Source organism: Strix uralensis, chromosome 4 (assembly GCF_047716275.1).
Source record: "Strix uralensis isolate ZFMK-TIS-50842 chromosome 4, bStrUra1, whole genome shotgun sequence".
In the NCBI taxonomy this organism is placed as follows: Eukaryota; Metazoa; Chordata; class Aves; order Strigiformes; family Strigidae; genus Strix; species Strix uralensis.
The window spans coordinates 33,908,611-33,930,027 of NC_133975.1; the positions used below are offsets into that span (position 1 = coordinate 33,908,611).

Consider the following 21,417-nt stretch of genomic DNA (forward strand, 5'->3'; position numbering starts at 1 on the left):
GCATGCTCATTAGCAGCTGGGACACAAGACACACATCTGTTATGCATTTTTGGGTTTAGCTTCTTCCAAAAGGAGTCCAAGCTCTGACAGCTTCATGACAGGAAGCAAAGCATGTGGGATGCTCAGCAGTCGCTTCGTAAGTGCATCCCGATCTGAACTAAAACTAAATCTGTGCCTACAGTAAAAGAAGCCTCTAAAAATTTCTTTTGATCCGCAACTAATAAGTTACTTCAAACCAAAACCCCAAAGTTCTTCAAAGTCATTCCCTTCAACAGTTAACCACAGATAGCTGTATCAGTGCACTTTAGGCAAAGCTACTACACCTTAAGGCAAATGCATCAAACTTCAGGGGTTCTTCATTCCATGTGTATACAAATATTCCACATAAGCCTATCGTTCAAATGTGAAAAGACACAGATTGATGCCACAGTAAGAATCCATCCTATCTTCTTGTCAGATAGTCCCTATCTTATTAAAGCCAAAGACAACCAGAGTTAAAACAAGTCACCACCATCTAATACATAATGGTATTAAAAGTAAATTACTAATGGGATTTGAACGTCTCAGTAGTAAGTTGTAATCACCACTCTTGCAACTCGGGTGAGTAGGAACAAAGTGATTGGAAACCCGTGAACAAAATTCTGCTCTGAAAGTGGAATCAGTCAAGGAGCAGTGAGTTAGATCATTTTATAAGCTAGTGGAAGTGAACTATCGCACCTAAACAAAACAATACAGAATTGAACTGACTAAATACACACACTCCAGGAAAAATTCTGCAACAAAATCACCAGTCTGTGGTTATGTAAGAAAACATTTCTTAGGCCTTTATTTACAAAAGCTTTAAAAACAAATACCCTCTGTTATGCAAATTATTTGTTGTTTAAAAAGGACCACCCAGTTACATCATTGTAACTCAATGAAAAAAAGGTGTTTGACTTTTTGTTTTTAAGTACAAGGTAAAACAGAGTAATTTGGTGAACATTTGGAGATTTTTCTACTATTGATTTCCGTGTCGAACATGCACACACTTACGCGCGCGCATGCACACACAGGCACACGATGTCACACATTCCATCATTTCAGGCTAGTATTTAGCTATTCAATACCAAAAATCCTTCCTGCACAACTGCTCTGTACACATGCTATGCAGAGTTAAGAACATACTTTAGGGTCCTTTAAAACAATATATCTAAAATATATTGCTAAGATATACTCCAAAATAAACTAGCATTACACTCCTCAGGTAACTTTATTAGCTATAAGTTATTTATATTTTGTTGTTTTACAACAAATATCTGTAACATCTGTCTTTGTAGCAACTACAAAAAAGCACGATTTAATTGTTCTTCTAATTCAATAATTCAATTAAATAGTATTTTTTCAGATCTTTGGGTTTTATCTTCAACTAAACTGACTTTCAAAAATTATCAAATCAAGTACATAATAAATATGACTTCATAAAAAATGTGAGGTGTACATTACTAGAATAAAAGCTAGGAACTTAATCAACGGAAGTGTGCCATTACAAAACTCCTACTATTCCAATAGCCTTCAACTCTCAGCTTAATGGCAAAATGCTAAATTCATAAGCTGTTCTTTTCCTGAAGGGTGTAAAGCTGTTTTTTCAAGCTTCTTTTCCCCGTCACAGAGCGGTTCAAAAGCAGCAGGCCAACCAGCAGTTGACATGTGCAGGATGTGTTTGAAGATGACTGAACACTAGTAAAATAACAGCAGTTACTATGATTTCAGTAGTTTGGTTTGCTTGAACAGACAGAGGTTATGCAGCAAATAAGTCACTTTCTGTGGGTTGAGATACCAAGGAAATACAGCGTGAAGCTGCTGAACTTGGCAGATGATTGTTTTCTAGCTGAGGGCAAAAGAAAAAATAAAACTTCAAATAAAACAGAGGATCTGAGTCAGAGTCGCTCTCTAAAGTGCAAATTTGATGGTCCACAATCTTGAATAGCTAAAACGCCTGCATACTGGAAGGAACAGACATGAATGGGGAAGTTAGTTACAATCAGTGCCAGTTGATTTGGAGAACGGAGGGGAAGAGACAAAAAACTAGAAGATCAGTATAGGTAGGTTTACCAGACTATTCATTATGATTTAACTTTCCCTTCTCTCTGCCACACTGATCCTATACATGCTGCTTCACAAATGGGCTAGGTATGAGGCCAAAATGTAACCCAGAAAATTTTACATATCAATAGTAAGATCAAAATCTGTGATAGGAACAGTCAAGTTTAGTACATAGAAAGGCAGGAAAGAAAGTGTGCTGAGAAAGGGGAGAAAAAAGCCTTATTGTCCAAGGGGTTCAACCAGAGATAAAACCTATATACAAGCATGTGGAGGTCAAAAAGATGGCCTTTCATTTCATGTCATGACTGTTTGTTGGCTTCTTCTTCATATGCATTTCCTGTGCCATTTTGTACATAAGATGACCCCGAACCAAGGCCGTATAAGTGGCCACAGTATTTGGCATCATCAATGTGATCTTCAAAGAACATCTAAAGAGTTAAAAGAGAGACACAAATTATTGCCAAAGAAAAGGCTCAGTTTAAACAGAACTATAGGAAGGCTTTAAAATGTTACTTTCTTTTTAGCATATCAAATCCCAAGGTGCAAAAGATGATATAATTAACATAATAACACACTTAATCTCAACATATTATCAAAATGTGCTATATGACACGATTCTTTTAAGTAAATTTGTCAAGGAATACAATGAGTCTTCCTGTGCACCCTTCCTGATGAAATGGCCAAATAAAATGTTTTGATAATTTTGTATTATCAGTTATCACTCACTTTTCTAAAAGTGCAATGAAGATGTTTGTCCAACTGATTTCTGTGGAGTTTCTCACAACAGGCATATGCTTAACATCTCCCACCAGTGCCCATACTCTACCTACTCCTCAGCGTGGGGTTTTCATCACACTGTCTTGAAATGGACATATGTCCTAATTTAAGTTATAAATCATTTCATAAGGAACAGCAAATTTTGTACTAAGTAAATTTTGTACTAAGACTGCATTTACACCTTGTAAGTCTTAACCATAAACAGAACCTTTCAGTGGAAGACACATGAAACCCCGTGATATTCCGATTCTACATTTTAGACCCCCAGGTTTTCAAGCAAAGCCATGAACTACCCTGCAAAAATAAAAGACATATGCATACACAAAAATTTTTCACCCTAAAAACTTCACGGCAACCCTGGACGTCCCAGTGGTTGACATTCTGAGTCATCATCAACATCAGAAATCTAAGACAGCCAGAATGATGCAGGAGCAGGGCAGATGCAATACACAGTCTAAATGCAGAGGACTGAATATACCACACAGGCTGAAAACTTCAAGGTTTGCCTTTAGCGGCACAGTCTGGAAGGAAAGTTCTGTACTGCAGGAATTGGAAACCTCAATTAAAAGTTTTAAATCCCCCAGCAGTACTTAAAGACATAAACAGGTAGAAAAACCCCAAAACAACAGTTCTACTGTTGTAGTATCAGTATTTAAGTATTTCTGATGGGAAGAAAAGGATCAGTAACTTTTTCGGCTGGCACTCCAAAACCCAGCAAGCAAGTTGCAATTCCTTCATGGCAATCAGGAAGAAAATTTTGTAGCTCTGAAAGCATTGTAAAATGAAGTTTTTTCACTCAGAAATACATTGTTAAACAGTGAACTCTACTGAAAAGGCTTTAAAAATGCACATTAAATGTATTTCTCTCTGCTGACTACTGTGTCCTTACTTAGAAATGCTGTATTTGCAAAGAATCTCTGAAAGTACTGAAAAAAACATGGTAAACAACCCATCTTTATTGGCCTAATTAAGGAAGTGTTTTGCACTAAAACAAACCTCAAAAATTTCTACTTTACCCAATAAGAGCTTTTGGTAAACAAATTCAAGAAGCTAATTTGCCAAACACAAACTGTATCTCATTAGAGAAACGATTGTGAGTTTGAACCTCTCCCTCTAGAAAACTAACTTGAAAGGCAGTATCTTAGGCATGGTTACCATGTATTTCCCCTTTCCCTTTATTTGCTTTAGATTTTGTTTCACATTCAAGGGTGAAAAATTACAATAACCGGGCAGACAGTAGTTAGCCACACTGGGCTCAGATCATAGCAGAAACACAATCTTCTCCATTATATCTGTAGCCCATGACCTGCTTGACAACTGCAACAGTTCCAGTGGATGCAGAACAGTGTTAGGATGCTTAAATCACAGCATTTATTTTTCATTGCTGTCTCACCAGTAGTTGTCAGAAACTCATGGTCATCTTCTCCTTTACACAAAAAGCTGGATTACAGAAGGTAGACACCTCAGCACACAGTAGTAAACCTTATTAAAAGATGAGGTTTGCTATTGCCCTCCGTTTTGACATGGTGACACTGAATTGCTGGCAGAATGCCATGTTCAGATGCACTAGCATTTGTCCAGTACACTGCTTTCCAGAAGAGGCCCATTCAACATGTTTGTTCTGCTAATGCAAAATATCCTAATATCTTCCCGTTGTACACGGACAAGTAGCAAGGAAACGTGAAGCTTGTAAGACCCTATTTCCCTTGAATTAATTGACCGATGTACAGTCTTTTAGAACCTGAGTTAATCTGTGCTTTACTCAATGGTAAGGAACAAATGCATGGACATTCCCCACAGCAGCATGAAGGTCATTATTTAATATGCCTACAGCCTGCAAGTTTAGCCAGAAGTGGCTAACCAACACTTTCCCCCCTCTGGGCCTATCACAAGCAGCAGTGTACATCAGCTGGGTATTACACTGAGCAGAAGCTCCAGAAAAATTGGCTTGAGTATCATCACCCAGAAGAGAATCTGGCTCCAGCAGCTCATAATTCACTGCAGCAGCCACCTAAAAAAAGGCACTTTGCAGAACAGGGAAGGGAAGAAAAACAAAAACCCACAAAAAAAAAATCCAAAAGCCAGGCACAGGCTGGAAACAGGAAGCAATACTCACTCACAGCAACTAAGCAGGGAATCAGTAGGGCTGGTTCACACTTACTCTGAAGAAAATATAGATGGTCTTATTTTTGTTAAGAAAGCAGCAACCCCTGAAGCCCTTCAAAGGCCTCCTTAAAATACAGCAGACTTATTAGAATCAGCAATTCCATCCATCTGACTATTACAGCACGTTACTATCATGGAGATAAAGCCAATACATCCACCTACTTCTCTCATTTTGAAAAAGGCCATTCCTGTGAGTAAAGAATCAGATCCTGCCTGATGCTGTGGTCCTATCCTTTCCAGCTCTAACTGCTCAGCCACTTCTTGTAATCCACCCTGAAAAAGAAAAAATTTTTGTTAACTGCTGAAAAAAATTCTATCAGAAAACTGAACAGCTATATTTGGGAAAAACTGTTACACAAGTCATACAACCTCAGGTATATTTTAACATTCACACAGTAGTTCTGTGTCAGGATTGATTAAATAAAGCAGTATCTGTGACCAACAAAACTACTACTCCTTCAAGTTACAGCTCCTCCACTAACCAGATGTCATTATTTAACAAAACAATTCCTTCAAGATGTTGAAAGGAATGGCAATGCTGAAGAACAAAACCAGATGTTCCTGTACTCCTATCTGAATGAAAGTTTAAAAGGTAAAAGTTGTTCTACAAACACAAGAATTCAAGTGCTTACAAATGAGATGCCCATATGCCTCCATGTGTTAAAGTATCTAGGCTTTGAAACAGACCTTTTCCTTTTACACTTACCTTTAAACAATTGAGGTTTTTTCCACTTCCCTTCACAAAAACTGAGAGCATCCTTAAGTATCTAGAATACTACAGGGAGTCCAGGAAAATGTGGCACAGCAGGCATTTAGAAACCAGGTGCTAAAGTCAAAAAAGGACGTAAGGGCTCACTCCATCTCTACAAGACATTCTACCGTTCTTTAAAGTTTGTTTCATTAGCTGCCATAAGGGGGTGGGGGGGGGAAATCCATCATTTTGCACCTAGTTTTCTAAGATACTAAAAACCAATGGTACAGCTGGTTTTTCTGTTAAGAGATGTATATTTAATAGTCACATGTGTAATGAAACCTACTTCTTAAAAAAAGTATATAAGCTTCTCGCATACAAAAGGGAACAATTTAAAACCGTAATTTTCTGCTTTGAATGCTGATACATGGTTTAAAAAGGACAGACTGCAAAGCTGTAGACATCACTCCAAAGCTGCAAATCTATCTGCTCTTAAAGGTAAAACTTCTCCAGTTTTGAAGCAAATTTTCTTCCCATTAAGCTTATGTGAAAAAATATTCCCTTAACTGCAGAGCGATTAAATAAACCTCTTTAGTGCCCCTCAAAATGGTAATAACCACTATATGTGGAAACAAATCCGTGAGAAGTCAGTTTTGTTTTACAGATATCACAGATCAGTTGAAAGATAGACACGTCATACTGTAACTGCAATCTTTTAATGCTGTAAACTACACACTGTGAGCATATAATTTTGTACATCAATTCTTCTTTTCAATCATTAAGTCATAAAGCTACTAGAAATAGACTAAAGCACATGCACAATCTTTAAGGCCTAGAAAGATCAAAAAAACAAAAGACAAAATCCTTAGTGCTGTCATAACCTTTGCAAGGTACAGGAAGGGAAGCAGTAAGAGGCAAAGGTGTAACAGTCACCTTTGCAGGTTAAAAGTCACAGAGCAATAAAGTCTGACCTGAAAATCAGATCAAACATTACAAAAATTCCTGTGAATCTTATAGCAACAGGTTTGTGTCTAGGTTTTTGTTTTGTTTAAAGAGATGGAAGCTTCAGTAGTAACATTCTCAAGTAACATCTACAAATCAAGATGAAAAACGAGTACTGGTATGGCTAGTTTTATTGTAGCTTGAGTAGCAGAAATATAGTTTATAGATGTTTAAGATAAGAGTAAGTCTACACACTGTACAGTTAAGCACTGAAGCTAACTTGTTTTCTTTATGTGCCTGGATACAACATTTGAACACTGCAAACAGGCTCAGTTATTTAATTTACACTCTCAAAAGCATACTGAAAGTTGGTGGGCAGCGGAAAAAAGTGCATCTCAGATAAAAGCATGTTCTCCGCTAACTCCAATAATGAGCTGTTAGAATTAGCAACAGCAGTTAGGCCCACACCCTTCTCAAGGCACTGTTTTCTGCTTCAAAACCCTCTACTTCCTCAAACTGCGAATCAGCAATGCCTCATCATCAGGTTCTGCTAGCTCTAAGACCATCTACTCTAGCTTCAAATAACTGAAGAAAAAACATTTCAGAATAAAAATCTATATTTACACAGCAGCTGCAAGCTCTGGAATGTAGACTTAGTAATTCAAAATTTACAGTAACAGCAGCCTACAGAAGAATGCTTTGAAATTAGTGGTTTAATGGTATATATCTATTTGTAAATATATCACACACCACCTGTGTGACACTTCTTGGTCTACAACTGCAATAATTATGGAATAAAATGTGGCTGTCTCTGAAAATTAATAGGTTATTGATATTCTCTTTCAGGCGAGACTTTTGCACTCCAGATAAGTTACTCCTGGAGGAGAGACAAATTCTTCCCAAGTTTTCAGAGCATCAGTCTTTCAAGGAAAAGGCCACTGAATGATTTATATAGTCACACAATCATAGTCAATCCAGTTCAAATTTTCATCTCATGGCATTTGTACCAGAGTTCACTGTTCTGTACAAACCCCCATATTAAAAGCAAGTTTCCAACAAGGTCTATAGATGTACATTACCTAAAAGTTGCCATTACTATCAAAAGGTTTGGAATTGTCTACATAGAAAAATTCTAGAGAACAAGCAAGAGTTTAACCTATACTACATTAATGTCTCAAGTTAACTCCCAATCTGCATGCCAGTAAAGTACATTTATGTCCATTTAAGTTGGAGTAACATACTGTAAATTCACAGACTACTTAATTCCAGAAAAAGAGCATCAAACAGTTTCCCCAATCATGACGCATATTTCTCCTCTTAATGCCAAGAATTCTTTTTTGGGTGTGTGGGGGCATGGAGTGGGGTATCTACAGCAAGTCAGTGACGTTCATACGAAGAATAACTTAGACAAGTCAATAAAGGACAACTGCACAGCAGTTCAATTCACTGCAATTTAATATTGAAAGTGACACACATTAGGAGACAGTGCATGCATTTTTAGAGTCACAACACTGATTGATTAGCAATTTGTTTCAGACAGCTGCTCTCAGCACAGCATAAGCCCACCATCATTTCATCACTGCTAAATTTGGAGGGGTAGGGTAGTCCACATCCCTTCCCCTGCTGTCATCACCACTCTGCAGGTTAGGTGACAGGATCAAGATTTACTGCAGGAAAGCTGACCTCCATATTCAGCTCTGAAAAAAACATCCTTGTTCTTAGGTTTACTGAAATAAGACCTGCAAAGTTTTTTCACGTATTCCAAAAAACATTAGTGTCTCAAAACAATGCAGGTTACACACAACTATGTCTTAATGAAATGACAAGAAATACAATTTCCTTCTCCCCAAACTCACTGGGAACGCGACCTCTGGAATGGTGACACTGAACCTCATTCTGTCACCTTTCCTACATCACTAAAGTTGGGTTATACATTCTGTTCTTGGTAAGCGTGTTGCCACCATAAAGACACCAGATGCTGTACTTTACTTCACCAGGAGTGAGAAAGTAAGGGAGTTTTTTGTTTGGGGTTCCACCCCTGCCCCTCTCCTTTAAGACTCCTGAAGTTCACGAACATTTCATTTTTACTTCCAGCCTCTGTGGAAGAAAACTGTTTCTAACATGTTCTCTAATAGTCAGCTATTTGCCCAGCTGATTATAGCAATAACAACTCTAGATGAACACAGATAGGTATTTTTCTTACTAACTCAGAGAGAGGTCTCCCATTTTCAACATTGATTAACAAAAGGATTTACACAATTTACTTCCCACACAAGCAGGCTACTACTTAAAAGTGACACATTCTATTAGTTTATCTCAGAAAGAAACAGAGGACTATAAACCCCACACTAGTTCAGCACGACGAAGTGGCAAGCCATCCCTTAGGATTTGGTTGTACTACAGGCAGTGTTCTCTTTTTCCTGCAGGTTCTCATTGAGAAAGCCTAGAGAATTAAGTTAGTTTCCACAAAAGCAGCGAGCCATTAATTGCCTCAGATGAGCGATGCACCTCATTCCAGCAGCAGTCCAGACTCTTACAGTTCTTTGGCAAGTAAAGCGGTTAACAATCCCTGTAGCATCTTTCTTTCGCTTGCTGTCTTCCCCTTCACATACTTAGTTCCAGCTTCCATTCATTCTCCAGTCCAATAAAGTATCCAAATTTTATGCCTGATAGAGTAAGCCAATTAGTAGCCCCACTGGCCTGACATGAGAAATTAGTTTCTAGTACTGTATTTTTTTCCTAGAAGTCGAATGTTGTCCCTGAACATATGTTGTTGTTTATCTTTCCTTATGGGGTTGTTTATCTTTTCTTATGGGGCCATCTGAAACATTCTTCGCTCCATTCCTCTTCCCAAGACACTTCCACAGCATCACCGTCGCTATTACCTTTGCCAAGACGACCGCAGTCCTTTAGTGGACTGCACAATAAGGAAATAAGAGTATATGAAACCCATCAATTCTTACGGCTCAAAAAGTGAAGGATTAATTCCAAACATGGGTTTATCATCTGTCAAAACACTGGGCACTGTAATTACAGTATCAACATGCTATTTTTAACTGATAAGCAGTTATAAAAATTAATGTGTGCTCCTGCCTACTTCTATCAATAGCCTTTAATATTAAATATATAAAGCTTGAGACAACAATATCACAACAAGTTTAATAGGTACTATCAAAGCAAAACCAGAAAACAAAAATATTGAAAATAAGTATTTTTAAGCAGAAAATACTCTGTCTCCAAACCCAAAACTTGTTCTGAGCCATTAATAGATTACTTACCTTCAGATTTTTGCAACTCTTCATCAGATATTTTACATCATAGATGACAGGGAAAAACAATCGCAGTATCTCAAAGAAGTCCAGCTCTTCTTCAGGTAAATTAGAGTTTGTCAGGATCTTTATTAGATAGCCGAAGTCATATCCACTGCAAATTAGTAACAAAAACAATATAAGCAAACACCTTAGAAGCATCCTTCTCACTTCCAACTTCAAGACTTTCTTACACATTAACAGGACATTTTGCTATTTTCAATGGACCAAGACTGACTCTTGCAGAAGTATAAGCCTCAGTGTAAATGGCCACATTGCAGTTTCCAGAGAAAACATTTTAATTTAGTCTGAATGAGGCCAAGTGAAGAAGCAAAAAGATCTGTCTAGAGGAGTTTCTCTAAATCCTGAAACAAGGTAGTGATGCTGGGGCTTCATCTGATAACAAGAACTTACACCAGAAAGACTCCTAGCTGGTTCCTTTTACACAAACTGGACTTTCTCACTACAAACTGAGACACAGACACTTCTACAGTTCCTGAAATCCAAAAGATTCATGAGTTTCTAGAGCCAACACATGTTTGTGCCTGGAGACAAGCTTCACCCTCAGCAACAAAGAGCGTATTGTCTTTCAACTTTCCCAATTAAATCAGCACACAGACAACCAAAAAATTTAATAGCTTGTAGACTATTACTTTATCCTCGCCTCCAAAAAGAGTAAGTTAGAAAAATTTTCATGTGTACATGTAAGTCAGCAGAAGGCAGTAAGATAACTGAGCCGTACAGGTTTGGTAGAAGAAACTGAGTATAGAGTATGTGTGTGGTGGAGAGAAGAGTTTGGAAAGACTTCCTTCTCAATAGCTTGACAGAAGAAAGAGGACATAGGAATGAGGTGTGGCAGTAAAAGGGGAAACCATGTACTTTTACAAAGGGTTAGGAGAGGAAACAGAGGGTTTAAACCATAGAAAAGACATATGTCAGGTATTAAGCAGGACTGAACACCAGAACAAAAAGCAGCAATGACTCATTATCCTTTTCCCTAGGATGGCAGAGATTACAAACCACATTATTCATGATATGATCATGAATCCAATCCATTCTGATCCCCTGTACTTGCAGGACTGCTCATACACATATGCACTGAACTAGACGGGGGACTGACACGTTCTCATCTTTGTTACTAGGTTTGCATTGAACCAAATCAGTTCCTAGCTTTTATGGACATGCAATTTTAAGAATGCCTGTACTAACAAAGATGATGAAAACACACAGCAGGGCTGCCTCTACTGAAGGCTGCGCCAGTTTTGCTGCTCACGGAACCTTAGCATCTAGGTGAGACACAGCTCAAGTGAGCGGGTGGCCACCACAGACTCCAAATTCCCAGTTTAAGACTTCGTGTTTGTTTTTGGTTACATGAGAATCAGACTCAAACCCAAGAATTTTACAACTTGGTAAACACTGACTGAGATCTTTAACTGTGAGGTGAGCAATACAGAAGACAAATCAGTTAAGAGCACTGTACTACTGATCCTGCAGATATTTAGCACCCACAAAGACTGGTGACTTCTGATGTAGGCTTAAGGTTTTAGCTTGTGTACTCAATGTAAAAGGGATTGCTTTTTGTACCTTTTGTATAAGATGGGGTTCTCTACATCATCTTTATCTTATGAATTTCTAGACAGAGGGTAGAAAATCTTGAACGTACTCTGAATGAATGAATTGTCTGCTAAAAGTCCATTAATACAAGAGACACAAAAGGTAGAGACTATTGCAGCTCTCCCATGGGGGTTTCCAGTGCTCTGAACAGGAATTTCATGTTGAATGAATCCTGCACTGCATCTGGTGCTTTGAAGCTGTGCTGGCAGCACTCCAAACTCCACAGCAGCAGCTACTGGCCAAGAAGCAAAGGAGCCAAAGATAAAGGAGGACTTCATCCGAGTCTTACAAAGTAAAAACCTGTAGTATTCTCGGCAAAACAGTAGCTTGGAAGCTTAATTTTATTAGATTCCTGGGGCCAGGGGGGTGGGGGGAAGCAGTGGGGAAGCCTGTATCAGCATAAAGTCTTCTACAGAAAAAGAAAAGAAACAAGCCACATTAGCAAAAAAGGGCTGTTCAGAAAGCTGCAAAAAAGACTGTTCAGGATTAAGGAGACTTACTCCTCTACAGATCAGAGAGCTTATTAACTCACTGAATTCCTGACATCAGTCATCCTTGTGGCTCAAATGTAACAGCCATATTAAAACTTTTAAAGGGAGGAAAACAGTATTTGTGCTCCTCCTCTTCCAAAAACAAAAGTGTTTTTGACTCCCATCATCTTCCAAAACAAATTATGTACATGACTGAATTACTAGAAAACAGATGCTATCAAACACTTCCAATTTCTATTAAGAAGGAAGTACTGTAAGAAAAGTCAAGATTCATTTACTATTTGTACTGAGAGGGAACAAGCTATCATAAATCTGCAATTTCAATTAAGAATTATCTGGGGTTTTTTTTCCCCCCCTTGAGGATTGTAGTAGATTCATTCTGGGATCCTCATGCAGAAGAAGGGAACAGGGTATCTGAACAGGCATGATTACCCTTCCATTGCATGACAGTATTCAGTCAGCTATCTGTTCTTGAATTCTAAACATGGGTTAGTTTTAGTCAGCTCAACCAAATGATGCTTCACATTCCTTAAATTCCAGCTGCTTACACTTAGTCCCATTGTGCTCATAACAATCATCACAAACCACATTTTACTAATCACAATGCAGTATCAAGGCATTTACATAATCTTTTTCGTATACTTTTCACGGGTAATATGCTCCAGTCATCCAAGCTTACAGATGTAAGAACTGTCACTCCAATTCAAGACTAAGATAATCTAGTTCAAAAATTTGAGTGGCCACTGCTAAATGCTAACAGAAAGGTAAGTAAGTCCACAGTGAGCAATTATATTATTACCAGCTCATTAAAGAAGTTTTCTTCTAATCCTCTAACAGGCAATTAGTGGCTGGTTTATACCCTGAAGCACATAGGCTTCCTTTCCTTAAAAGGCTTTCACCATTTCTAATACAATCACCTGAAGTTACTTAGTGCAGCTAGCCACAATCCCTGGAGCTATACAGCAATATAAGCATTCTTACAGCTACTTTTTTTTTTTTTTCTTTTTTACCAAACATGGACAGCTGTAAGCAACAAAACCATCAAAAAAGTCAAACATGCCTGTGTTTCTTTCCCCTACTATCCAGAAAGAATTCAGGTAGCCAATTAACAATGAATTCTACTCAAGCACCAACAGTCTCTGAAATAAATCGAAACCTGACAGAACTGAGAAAGCTTTACTTCATTTTATAACTGGCTAGTAGAAATGAGTCAACAGATTAAATTTTACTAAAATCAGCTAGACACAATTATTGAAATACAATAGCTTGGAAATTTCCAGCTTCCCAAAAACATCTGGGTTAAGAGGCATGTTTGCACAGAGCCTCCAAAGGTAGATTGAGGAGGGTGCACACAGGTGGACACTCAAAAGCTTCAGCAGATCAGTCAGTTGAACACACACAAAAACATTGTTTGAGCTGTTTTGTTTTATAACTTGTTAGACTGACAAGCACTCAGCTCTCTTGACTGTGACAAGAATCAGAAATTCAGGGCTTTCCCCTCCTCTCTGATCGACTCAAAAACATTTTAAACACACACAAAAGATTTGATGGAGTTGCTTATGGAGTTGCTTATGAAGTTGCAGTATACAAGAATTGGTGACAGTGCAAACATTTCTTCGCTCATGACTGGCAGAACTGCAGGTCCACACAGATTTGCCAATAGGTCAGGATGCCAAGGCAGCAACATCAAATGCAGAGATAAAAAGAACACAAAGAAAACTATTTGAGAAGCTAAGAGCCTAGAAATAAACTACATAAGAGTTCAAGGAAATCAAAGACTGGGAAACGAAACAAAACCAGAACATAACCTCACACTCTGAGAAAGGAGTAATTCCCCTCTGCCCACTTCCTAAGAGACTCATAAATTTTGAGGGTTAGTAGTAATTAAAGCATTTTAAGGAAACAGAAGCAATGGCAGTCAGCAACTATCAAGCACAGCTTTTTCTGTAGTCAAAGAACTACTGCATGAAGCGCCTACATGAAACAAATTGTCAGCTGAGCTGTCCCACTGTTTAAGTTTCCACTGACAGAATATAATCACAATCAACCTAAAATACATTTAGAAACAGCTGTTTACTATTCTTTGTGGCACATTTTATGTGACCCATGCTCATTTATAGCTTTGTGCAATCTTAGCTTCCTCAGAACTTAACCCACTACTCCACAGTTTTGTGCTCAATATCAACATGCTCTGCCAAGCACAAAAGCCTTTAAACATGTTCCGACTTCAGTTGTGGATAATCAGTGTTTGACAAATATTTGCTGAAATAGCTGTCTTAGGAGGATTTCTAAAGACGTTTTCAGTGAAGTCCACCACAGAAACTCATTTTAGCACAGATGAAACTGGACTTTAATAAAACCATTTCCAAAAACCCGTCATAAGCTGCTCTATTGCATTATTGCACATAGTTTGCACTGTACTTTAACCAGCTATTAGTCAGGAATCACACAATCAATATAATTATGCTTTAAAAAGAATCCCTAGTGTAGAAATGGCTCAGGTATTCTTTTGCTAGCATAGCTTACACTGGACCCTTAAAGTTATTAGACAATATTGGAAAAACATTGTTTTGTAGCTGTAGCTGCTTCTACATGGCAGTGTCTGTTGATGTACCAGTTACATGCATAACATGCCTCCCCCTCCTTCTCCTGAGCCATACAAGTTATTTTACTGTAGTCAAGTGTAAATCACAAATATGCATGTAAGAGCCCATAATAATGGGTTTAAGAAGCTGAAAAACTTAATTCACTAATTCAGCTTTTGTAGTTATTTTGACACAGTTTATGGCATTCTTGTTCCACTATTTTTCCCCAAGGTGCTATCCTAGTAGCAAGATAGCAAGAGTAAGATTATTTTGGAGTTACATTGCGAGTCGAGAGAGCTGCAAGTGGAACATGTAGGCAGATTCGGTGACAAGCATATTCAAAGAGGATCCTCCTTTTTTTTTTTGTTAACTGTCTTTACTTTTTCCCCCCTTCTCCTTTTTGAAAGTCAGTCTAACACTTGCTTTCTACAAAGCAAGTCAAAACGATGACTTCTGCAACAGGCTGTTATATGCACCCTTCTACTACTGTCATACATTCCTTGCTGAAGCAATCCTTATTTTTCAGTTGGTTAATAATGTAAATACTTCTCTAATTCCATGAGACTTTCTCTCCTCCAACCTCCCCTCCAAGATTTAATACTTAAGGATGAAGAATTTGAGGTTTTTTTGTTATTTTGTCATATACATACTACCACCCATCAATGTAGCATGTATGATAAACAAGAGTAAGGCTGTAAGGGTAGTACTAGTCTCAGCTAAAACATTTGCTCTACCTTTGTTGACTTGCTTAGCAGACAGCATTTAAAATGTCAACTTGTGGGTATTACATAGCAATAAGCCTTTAAAACCACTGTTGCTTGCAAAAAGTGCAAATTATCTCTGGCACGTAGTTGCCTATACAATGACTACTGCATAAGCTTTAAAGTGTTAAACCTTATTAGCACCCAAAGATCTTTTGTAGCTTGACAGATTCATAGAGATTTAGCAATTGCATTTCTATTTCTACTTGGATGATGAGTTCCTGTGGTGGAATAAATAGTAAAATATACTCATTACTGCAGCTCAAATTAAGGCTATCGGCACTCTCCTCCTAAACTGAGTAATTTTAAACTGCCCAGATTACCAGGAGATTTAAAACAAATTTAAAAGCGCTTTATAAAACTATTCACTGATAATTCTGTGGTCTCTCCCATGAGACAAACATATTTGTTCAAGAATTGTTTAGGAATAGTTTGCTTTTATCATTGTTACTATCATTACTTCAGTGTGTGACATTAAAAGATACAATGCCACCTGCTGGCTCAGGAGTTTCATGTTTTTCTGGTTTACAGTTTTCTGGTTATAGTGTAAACACCAAAACACCACTACCATCCTGCACAATCTACTCTTCCAATACAGAACAGTGCTACAGGTATCACAGCAGAAATATTTTCTAAGTCTTAGCAACCAAGATACGTGCTAGATACACTGTTGGATGTGTACCACTTAAGACGAGATGTAAAATGCAAACTCTAGAATTCAATAATCAATACTGAAAACTCAAATACTTAACATGCAGAATTTACCTATGAAAGGAAAGCCACTTGACTCCTTCACACAGTACAACTCCTGATGTCATAAGCAGCTCTGCAAAGTACTGCGTCTCAATTCCTTCTTCTTCATGCTTTTTGAACTGGATACCGGATGTCGTCAACAGTTCAATAGAGTCCTGGGCATACATATCTTCTCTAAAAAAAAGAGAGGAAAAGCAAATTTTAAAAATCTACAAGCATCAGTGATTATAAACCTGGTAGCATCTCATTTTGCTATTCATTCCACAGACTTCACTAGCATAAAGCAGGAGCAACTTGACTTTGTTCCATGTTAATGACAAAACCAACCATTTTTCATAGATTTTGTTAATCTTCAGTAGCATTTCACCATTCCCAGCACCTCCATTCTCACCTCCTTCATAAAAATCTACTTCCTGCTCCTCTTCCGGTTACCTAGAACTCCCCTTTTTCAGATCTACAGACAAAAGTGAATGTATGAATACAGGTGTTTTACTGAATGAGACCTATTACCTGAACTGTGACAAATTAAACATAACAGTTGGAGCACTAACATGTTACGTTATAGAACTAGGAAGAGTATCCTCCAGATCCCAGTGCTGTATTAGTTCTGTGAATAATATTTCCCAAACATTTCTTGTGATTTAAGCTTAAGTAAATGTTTAGACATGTGCTCATCAAAGCCTCCTTCTCACTACAACTGGAAAGTGAGTACTTGCTCCATTTAGTAAATCCTTAAAATTCAGGTAGTCTAACATTTTCCTTCTAAACAACCAACTTCAAAAGCCATATTTTGGACCTAAAATTTAACCTATCTTTAGGATAGAAAAAAATTCCTCTATGCCTTGTTTGATCTCCTCTTATACCTGTATTTCTTCCCCTTACCACTAACATTTTCGTACAGTCTTAAGGACTTTGTGATGAAGTGGATGGCTTCTTTTTCCTTAAAGTTGAATCTATATCATCATAACAAAGACATAGAATGGTTAACTGAAAAAACCCAAATGTGGCTCTACTTAGAAGATCATATTCATATTACTGTCCACAATATACTAGTCTGCAAAGTCTCTTCAGTATATAGTTTTCAATTTTAATAAAAACCAAAACACAAAAACCAGACAAAACAACCAATATATCAAACTTGACTATTAGATTCAGTCATAGACTTCTATTCCTTATTCCTAATAGCAAGTCATCATTCATCAGAACATCGAGATACATTCTCAAGATGTGTTGCATCTTTTTTCCTCCCTCCCACACAGCTGCTCATTAGTTCTCCAGCTTTAAGGCATCAGCTTCCCAACACCTGTCCTTATCCATAACATATTAAAGAACTCATCCAAAACAAACATGCCTATTTTACAAAAAGAACTTTTACTTCTATTTTGTTGCTCTGCACTAATCAGGTGGATAGTTATTTTAGAGAAATATTTATGCTTTTTAGAAGCACACTATAACAAGACCTGGCTGGAACCACACACGAAAGAACTACCTTCTAGGAACAGCCAACAGCTGTTTTGCTTTAGGAGCAGAACACCTGGCACAGTGCCACTTCCCAAAAGGAAGCTTAGAAACAGACAAAAAAAAGTAATTTCTCCATCCATGTAAAAAAAAATATTCACTTTTCACACAGCACTTACCTAGCTTACCTTTTTGTATGAAATCCCCTCAGTGAACTAGTAACAAGTTCGTTATGTGACTACCTATATCTTGCCTTACTAAGCTGTCTTATCTATGCAGTATCTTGCACAAATGGATGGAAAACTACTTTTGTTTTTAGTTGCTTGACATTAAATAGACCTTTGAAGCTGAAAAAATAAACATACATAACACAGGCTCTTCTTCCCAGATCACAGTTTGGAAGTTATTAATTCATTCCTCCTCTTTCTCCCGTACTTAGCAGGATTAGTCTATTCTTCTATTAAGACAATGGATAACTTTTATCCAGCATTTGTATGGCCAGGTAAGTTTAGATACCAAAGTATCAAATCCACGCTTCCTTTTCTTTCAAGAGGCGCTTCAAACAACACTAAAAAGAGCATGTCATTCCTCTGACCAAACTGATCTGTGACAAGCCACAGCACTGCTTATTTAGAGAAGCAGAAAGATCAAGCGAGACAGCAGCAGTTTTTTCCTTTGTAAGAACCTGAATTACTTTGAAAACAAGTCTTTTTATCTACAGAAGAAAAGGTCTGTTCTCTAAACCCGCTTTGTAGGCAGCAGTTTTGACTCACGTATATCAAGCTGTCCAGTGATCAGCTTGTAACACAACTGCCAAAAAAACCCAAGCTTTCAACACTTTTAAGTTCGAGGACTGTTTGCACTGATACAGGCCATACGAAAACCTATCAGACCAATTATGTTTACTTCAGGAGAAAATTCAAGATACTAGCAACCTTGTCGACTACCTGCTAAAGATATAACTAGAACTCCAGAGCACTGTCTCATCCCACTGGAAAAGTTAGGTTTACACTTAAAGGTTTATCACTGATAAAAATCACTTTCTGAAATAAAGTTCACAATACTATTCCAACAGATAGTAAAAATCAGCTTGCCTTTTAACCAACACTTTACATAAAATGATCCAGAACAAAAGTTTCCACAGAAGTTATGCTATACAATCAATAATCCCTTTCAACCTATTATAGAAGATAATTAAAATACAGCAGCTTAATAGTCGCTCTGAAAACACAAGAAAAACTGTGCAGTATTAAAAAGTTGACAGTATTTTACTGAGAATATTGTCTAGAACTTATGAGTATTTTAACAATAACAACATTATTTTGAAGAGCACAGAGCACACTTGCTTTAGAACTTGCTGGTAATATTTGTCATGCTTCTTTTTTAGTCACTTTGGTAACTTTACTTTTTTTCTTCAAGTGTTGGTATTTTCCATTTAAAAATATGCAAAGGAAAAACATGTGACTTCTATAACAGCTAGTAAGAGTTAAACTAAGTTAAGATAGAAGCACTCTGAAATGCTAAATATGAAAATGCAGACCTAACTCTTGCACTAAGTGTAAATGCCTCTTTTCAAAACTTGTTGAAATTGCTTAACATTTATGACCAATTTACCAACAGTATGACATACTGCATAGAAATGAGGAAAGAAAGCATGTATTTGGCTGACAAACAAAAAAGTATCTACGGTATTCCAATCATATAGATAAAAAGAGTTGCTATAGCTTTCACAACCTGTAATACATTTTCAGTAAGTCAGAAACATACATTCAACAGCACAGACGTTTAACACTTACGTTAAATTAAATTTAAAATTAAATTGCCAAGTTGAAGTTCCCGGAGGGTATTCTCCTTGCTCATTCATAAATGTCAGTCCTAGTTGAATTATTTTTAGCAAGTCTACGTTGCAGCGTAATAATTGGTACTGATAGTCTGCGTTGCTTCTGAATTCTCCAATAGGCCTTGCAACTACTCCTGGAAATTCTGTATCCTGTAGGAACACAATTAAAGCTTCCAATTAAAACTTCAACAAAAGCAACCCATAAAAATTTATGTTGCTCATTTTTAATAAAACATATTTCAAGCCTCTAACAGTTTCACTGCTGAGACATACTGTGTGTAAATTTAGCTTTTAAAAAGTAATAGATTAGGAACCTAATGTTCGTTCAGCATTAATTCAATATTAAGACTCCATTATTCTTTCAATAAGTGTGGATGAACAAGTTTATAGTTTTAATTTACTAACAGCAAATGAAGTAATCACAGTTTTTGTGGTAATTTGCTTATTAAACATCAAGTGCACACTTACCATAGCTACATAGTTATACTTCCGTATAACTTGACGAATTTTCTTCATCTCTTCATCCAAGTTACAAGCCCAAACCTCACAGATTCTTTGGCTATGGTCTACGGTAGCTGCTGGCATAGTGGGGGGCTTTAGAGACCATACATCAAAACTTACACTTGACTGAGGATCAGTTTCATAGAAAGGACTTAAATTATTTGGGTTTTTAACCTAAGAGACAAAGAAAGTGAAGTACCAAAGTGTAAGGTTTTATTCTTCATTTATCTGAAAAAATGCTTAAACACCAGAAACAAGCTTTATTCTTCAGAATTTCAGAAAAGAAGCACGACAGAGCCACCAAAGCCATGTGAATTTCAGCTATGAGTTCAGATTACTATCTGAAATGAAAACCTTACGATTTTATTAGTAACTTTATTTCTTGCACAAAGCCAGGCAAACCGGCAAGGCGCGCTATAGTTCAACAGATAAAAGAGATACCTGAACCCGCAAGCGTTATTCCCCCACGGGTTAGAAGAGCACATTCCTGTGGATCCCACGGCTGCGTGCAACATGAAACGAAGCGGCAAAGTAACTATTAGCGTTACACCAAATTCGGGGTCGCTGCGGACGGCAGGCGGCCTCCCTGGGCAGAGCTGCTCGTACGGGCCGCGCTAAACCAGAGAGCGGCGCTGGGGCCCCGAAACTCGCCCCGACAGACCGGGCTCACGCCCCGGCTAGGTTCCCGGCCGCCTCCCGATGCCTACAAGGCCCTTCAGACCGCCCCGAGGAGCCGCGGCGCCCGCCCTGCGCGGCTCGATGAAGCGCAACATGGAAGAGGCCGCCCCGGCTTACCCCCCCGCCCCGACCCAGCGCAGGGAGAGGCTCCGCTCCCAAGCCCGCCTCCGGCAGCAGCCGCGCGGTCCCCGGAAACGCCCCCCGCCCCAGCGGGCCGTCACCACCGCCGGTGAGGGCGCAACGCCTCGGTGGGGCTGCCCCCGGCCCGAGCAGGGCACGGGGGGCACCGGACCGCTCTCGGCTCCCTCTCTGCCCCCGCCCGGCTCCCCGCGGCCGCCGCCGCGCCCCCACCCCTCGCTCACTCACGCTCTCGGGCGGGCCGGGCCGGGCCGGGCCGCGGCGGGTCTGGCGAGGCCCCGCAGCGGCCCCCGACGCCCCAGAGCCGCCAGTCGCCGCGCGAGACGCAGGAAGCGCTACCCCCGCCGCACAAAGCCATTACATCATCGCCGCGCCACGGCCTTTCACCCCTCACCTCTGACCGACGGCGGGGGCGCCAATGGCCGGCCACACCGCCCTGCCTTCGCCCCGCCCCGCCCCGCCTCCTCCCGCCCGGGCGCGCGCCACTCCTTCCTCGCCGCGCCACGGCCCGGGTCACGGGCGCGCGGCGGTGACGCAGGCTGCGTGCTGCCGCGGGGGCGGGGCGGCGCCGGGCGGCTCCGGGGCGGGGCGGGGCGGGACAGGACAGGGCAGGGACCGGACCGGGCCGGGCC

The 21,417-nt window shown here is 39.2% G+C and overlaps 1 protein-coding gene across 3 annotated transcripts; it reads right to left on the reverse strand.

Annotated features, from left to right (window-relative positions):
- Positions 1-798: 798 nt before the first annotated feature.
- CNOT7 (CCR4-NOT transcription complex subunit 7) lies at positions 799-21,241 on the reverse strand. Of its 3 annotated transcripts, XM_074866292.1 has the most exons (8): positions 21,014-21,154; positions 20,411-20,471; positions 19,937-20,143; positions 19,425-19,618; positions 16,183-16,344; positions 9,937-10,081; positions 5,188-5,298; positions 799-2,510 (listed from the first exon to the last, which is right to left on the reverse strand). In XM_074866292.1, exons 3-8 carry the CDS (start codon positions 20,051-20,053, stop codon positions 2,382-2,384), a joined length of 858 nt encoding a protein of 285 aa, XP_074722393.1. In that variant the 5' UTR covers positions 20,054-20,143; positions 20,411-20,471; positions 21,014-21,154; the 3' UTR covers positions 799-2,381. The 3 variants fall into 3 exon arrangements, with proteins under 3 accessions (XP_074722393.1, XP_074722394.1, XP_074722392.1); XM_074866293.1 differs by lacking the exons at positions 20,411-20,471; positions 21,014-21,154 and adding an exon at positions 21,180-21,241; XM_074866291.1 differs by lacking the exon at positions 20,411-20,471.
- Positions 21,242-21,417: the final 176 nt, after the last annotated feature.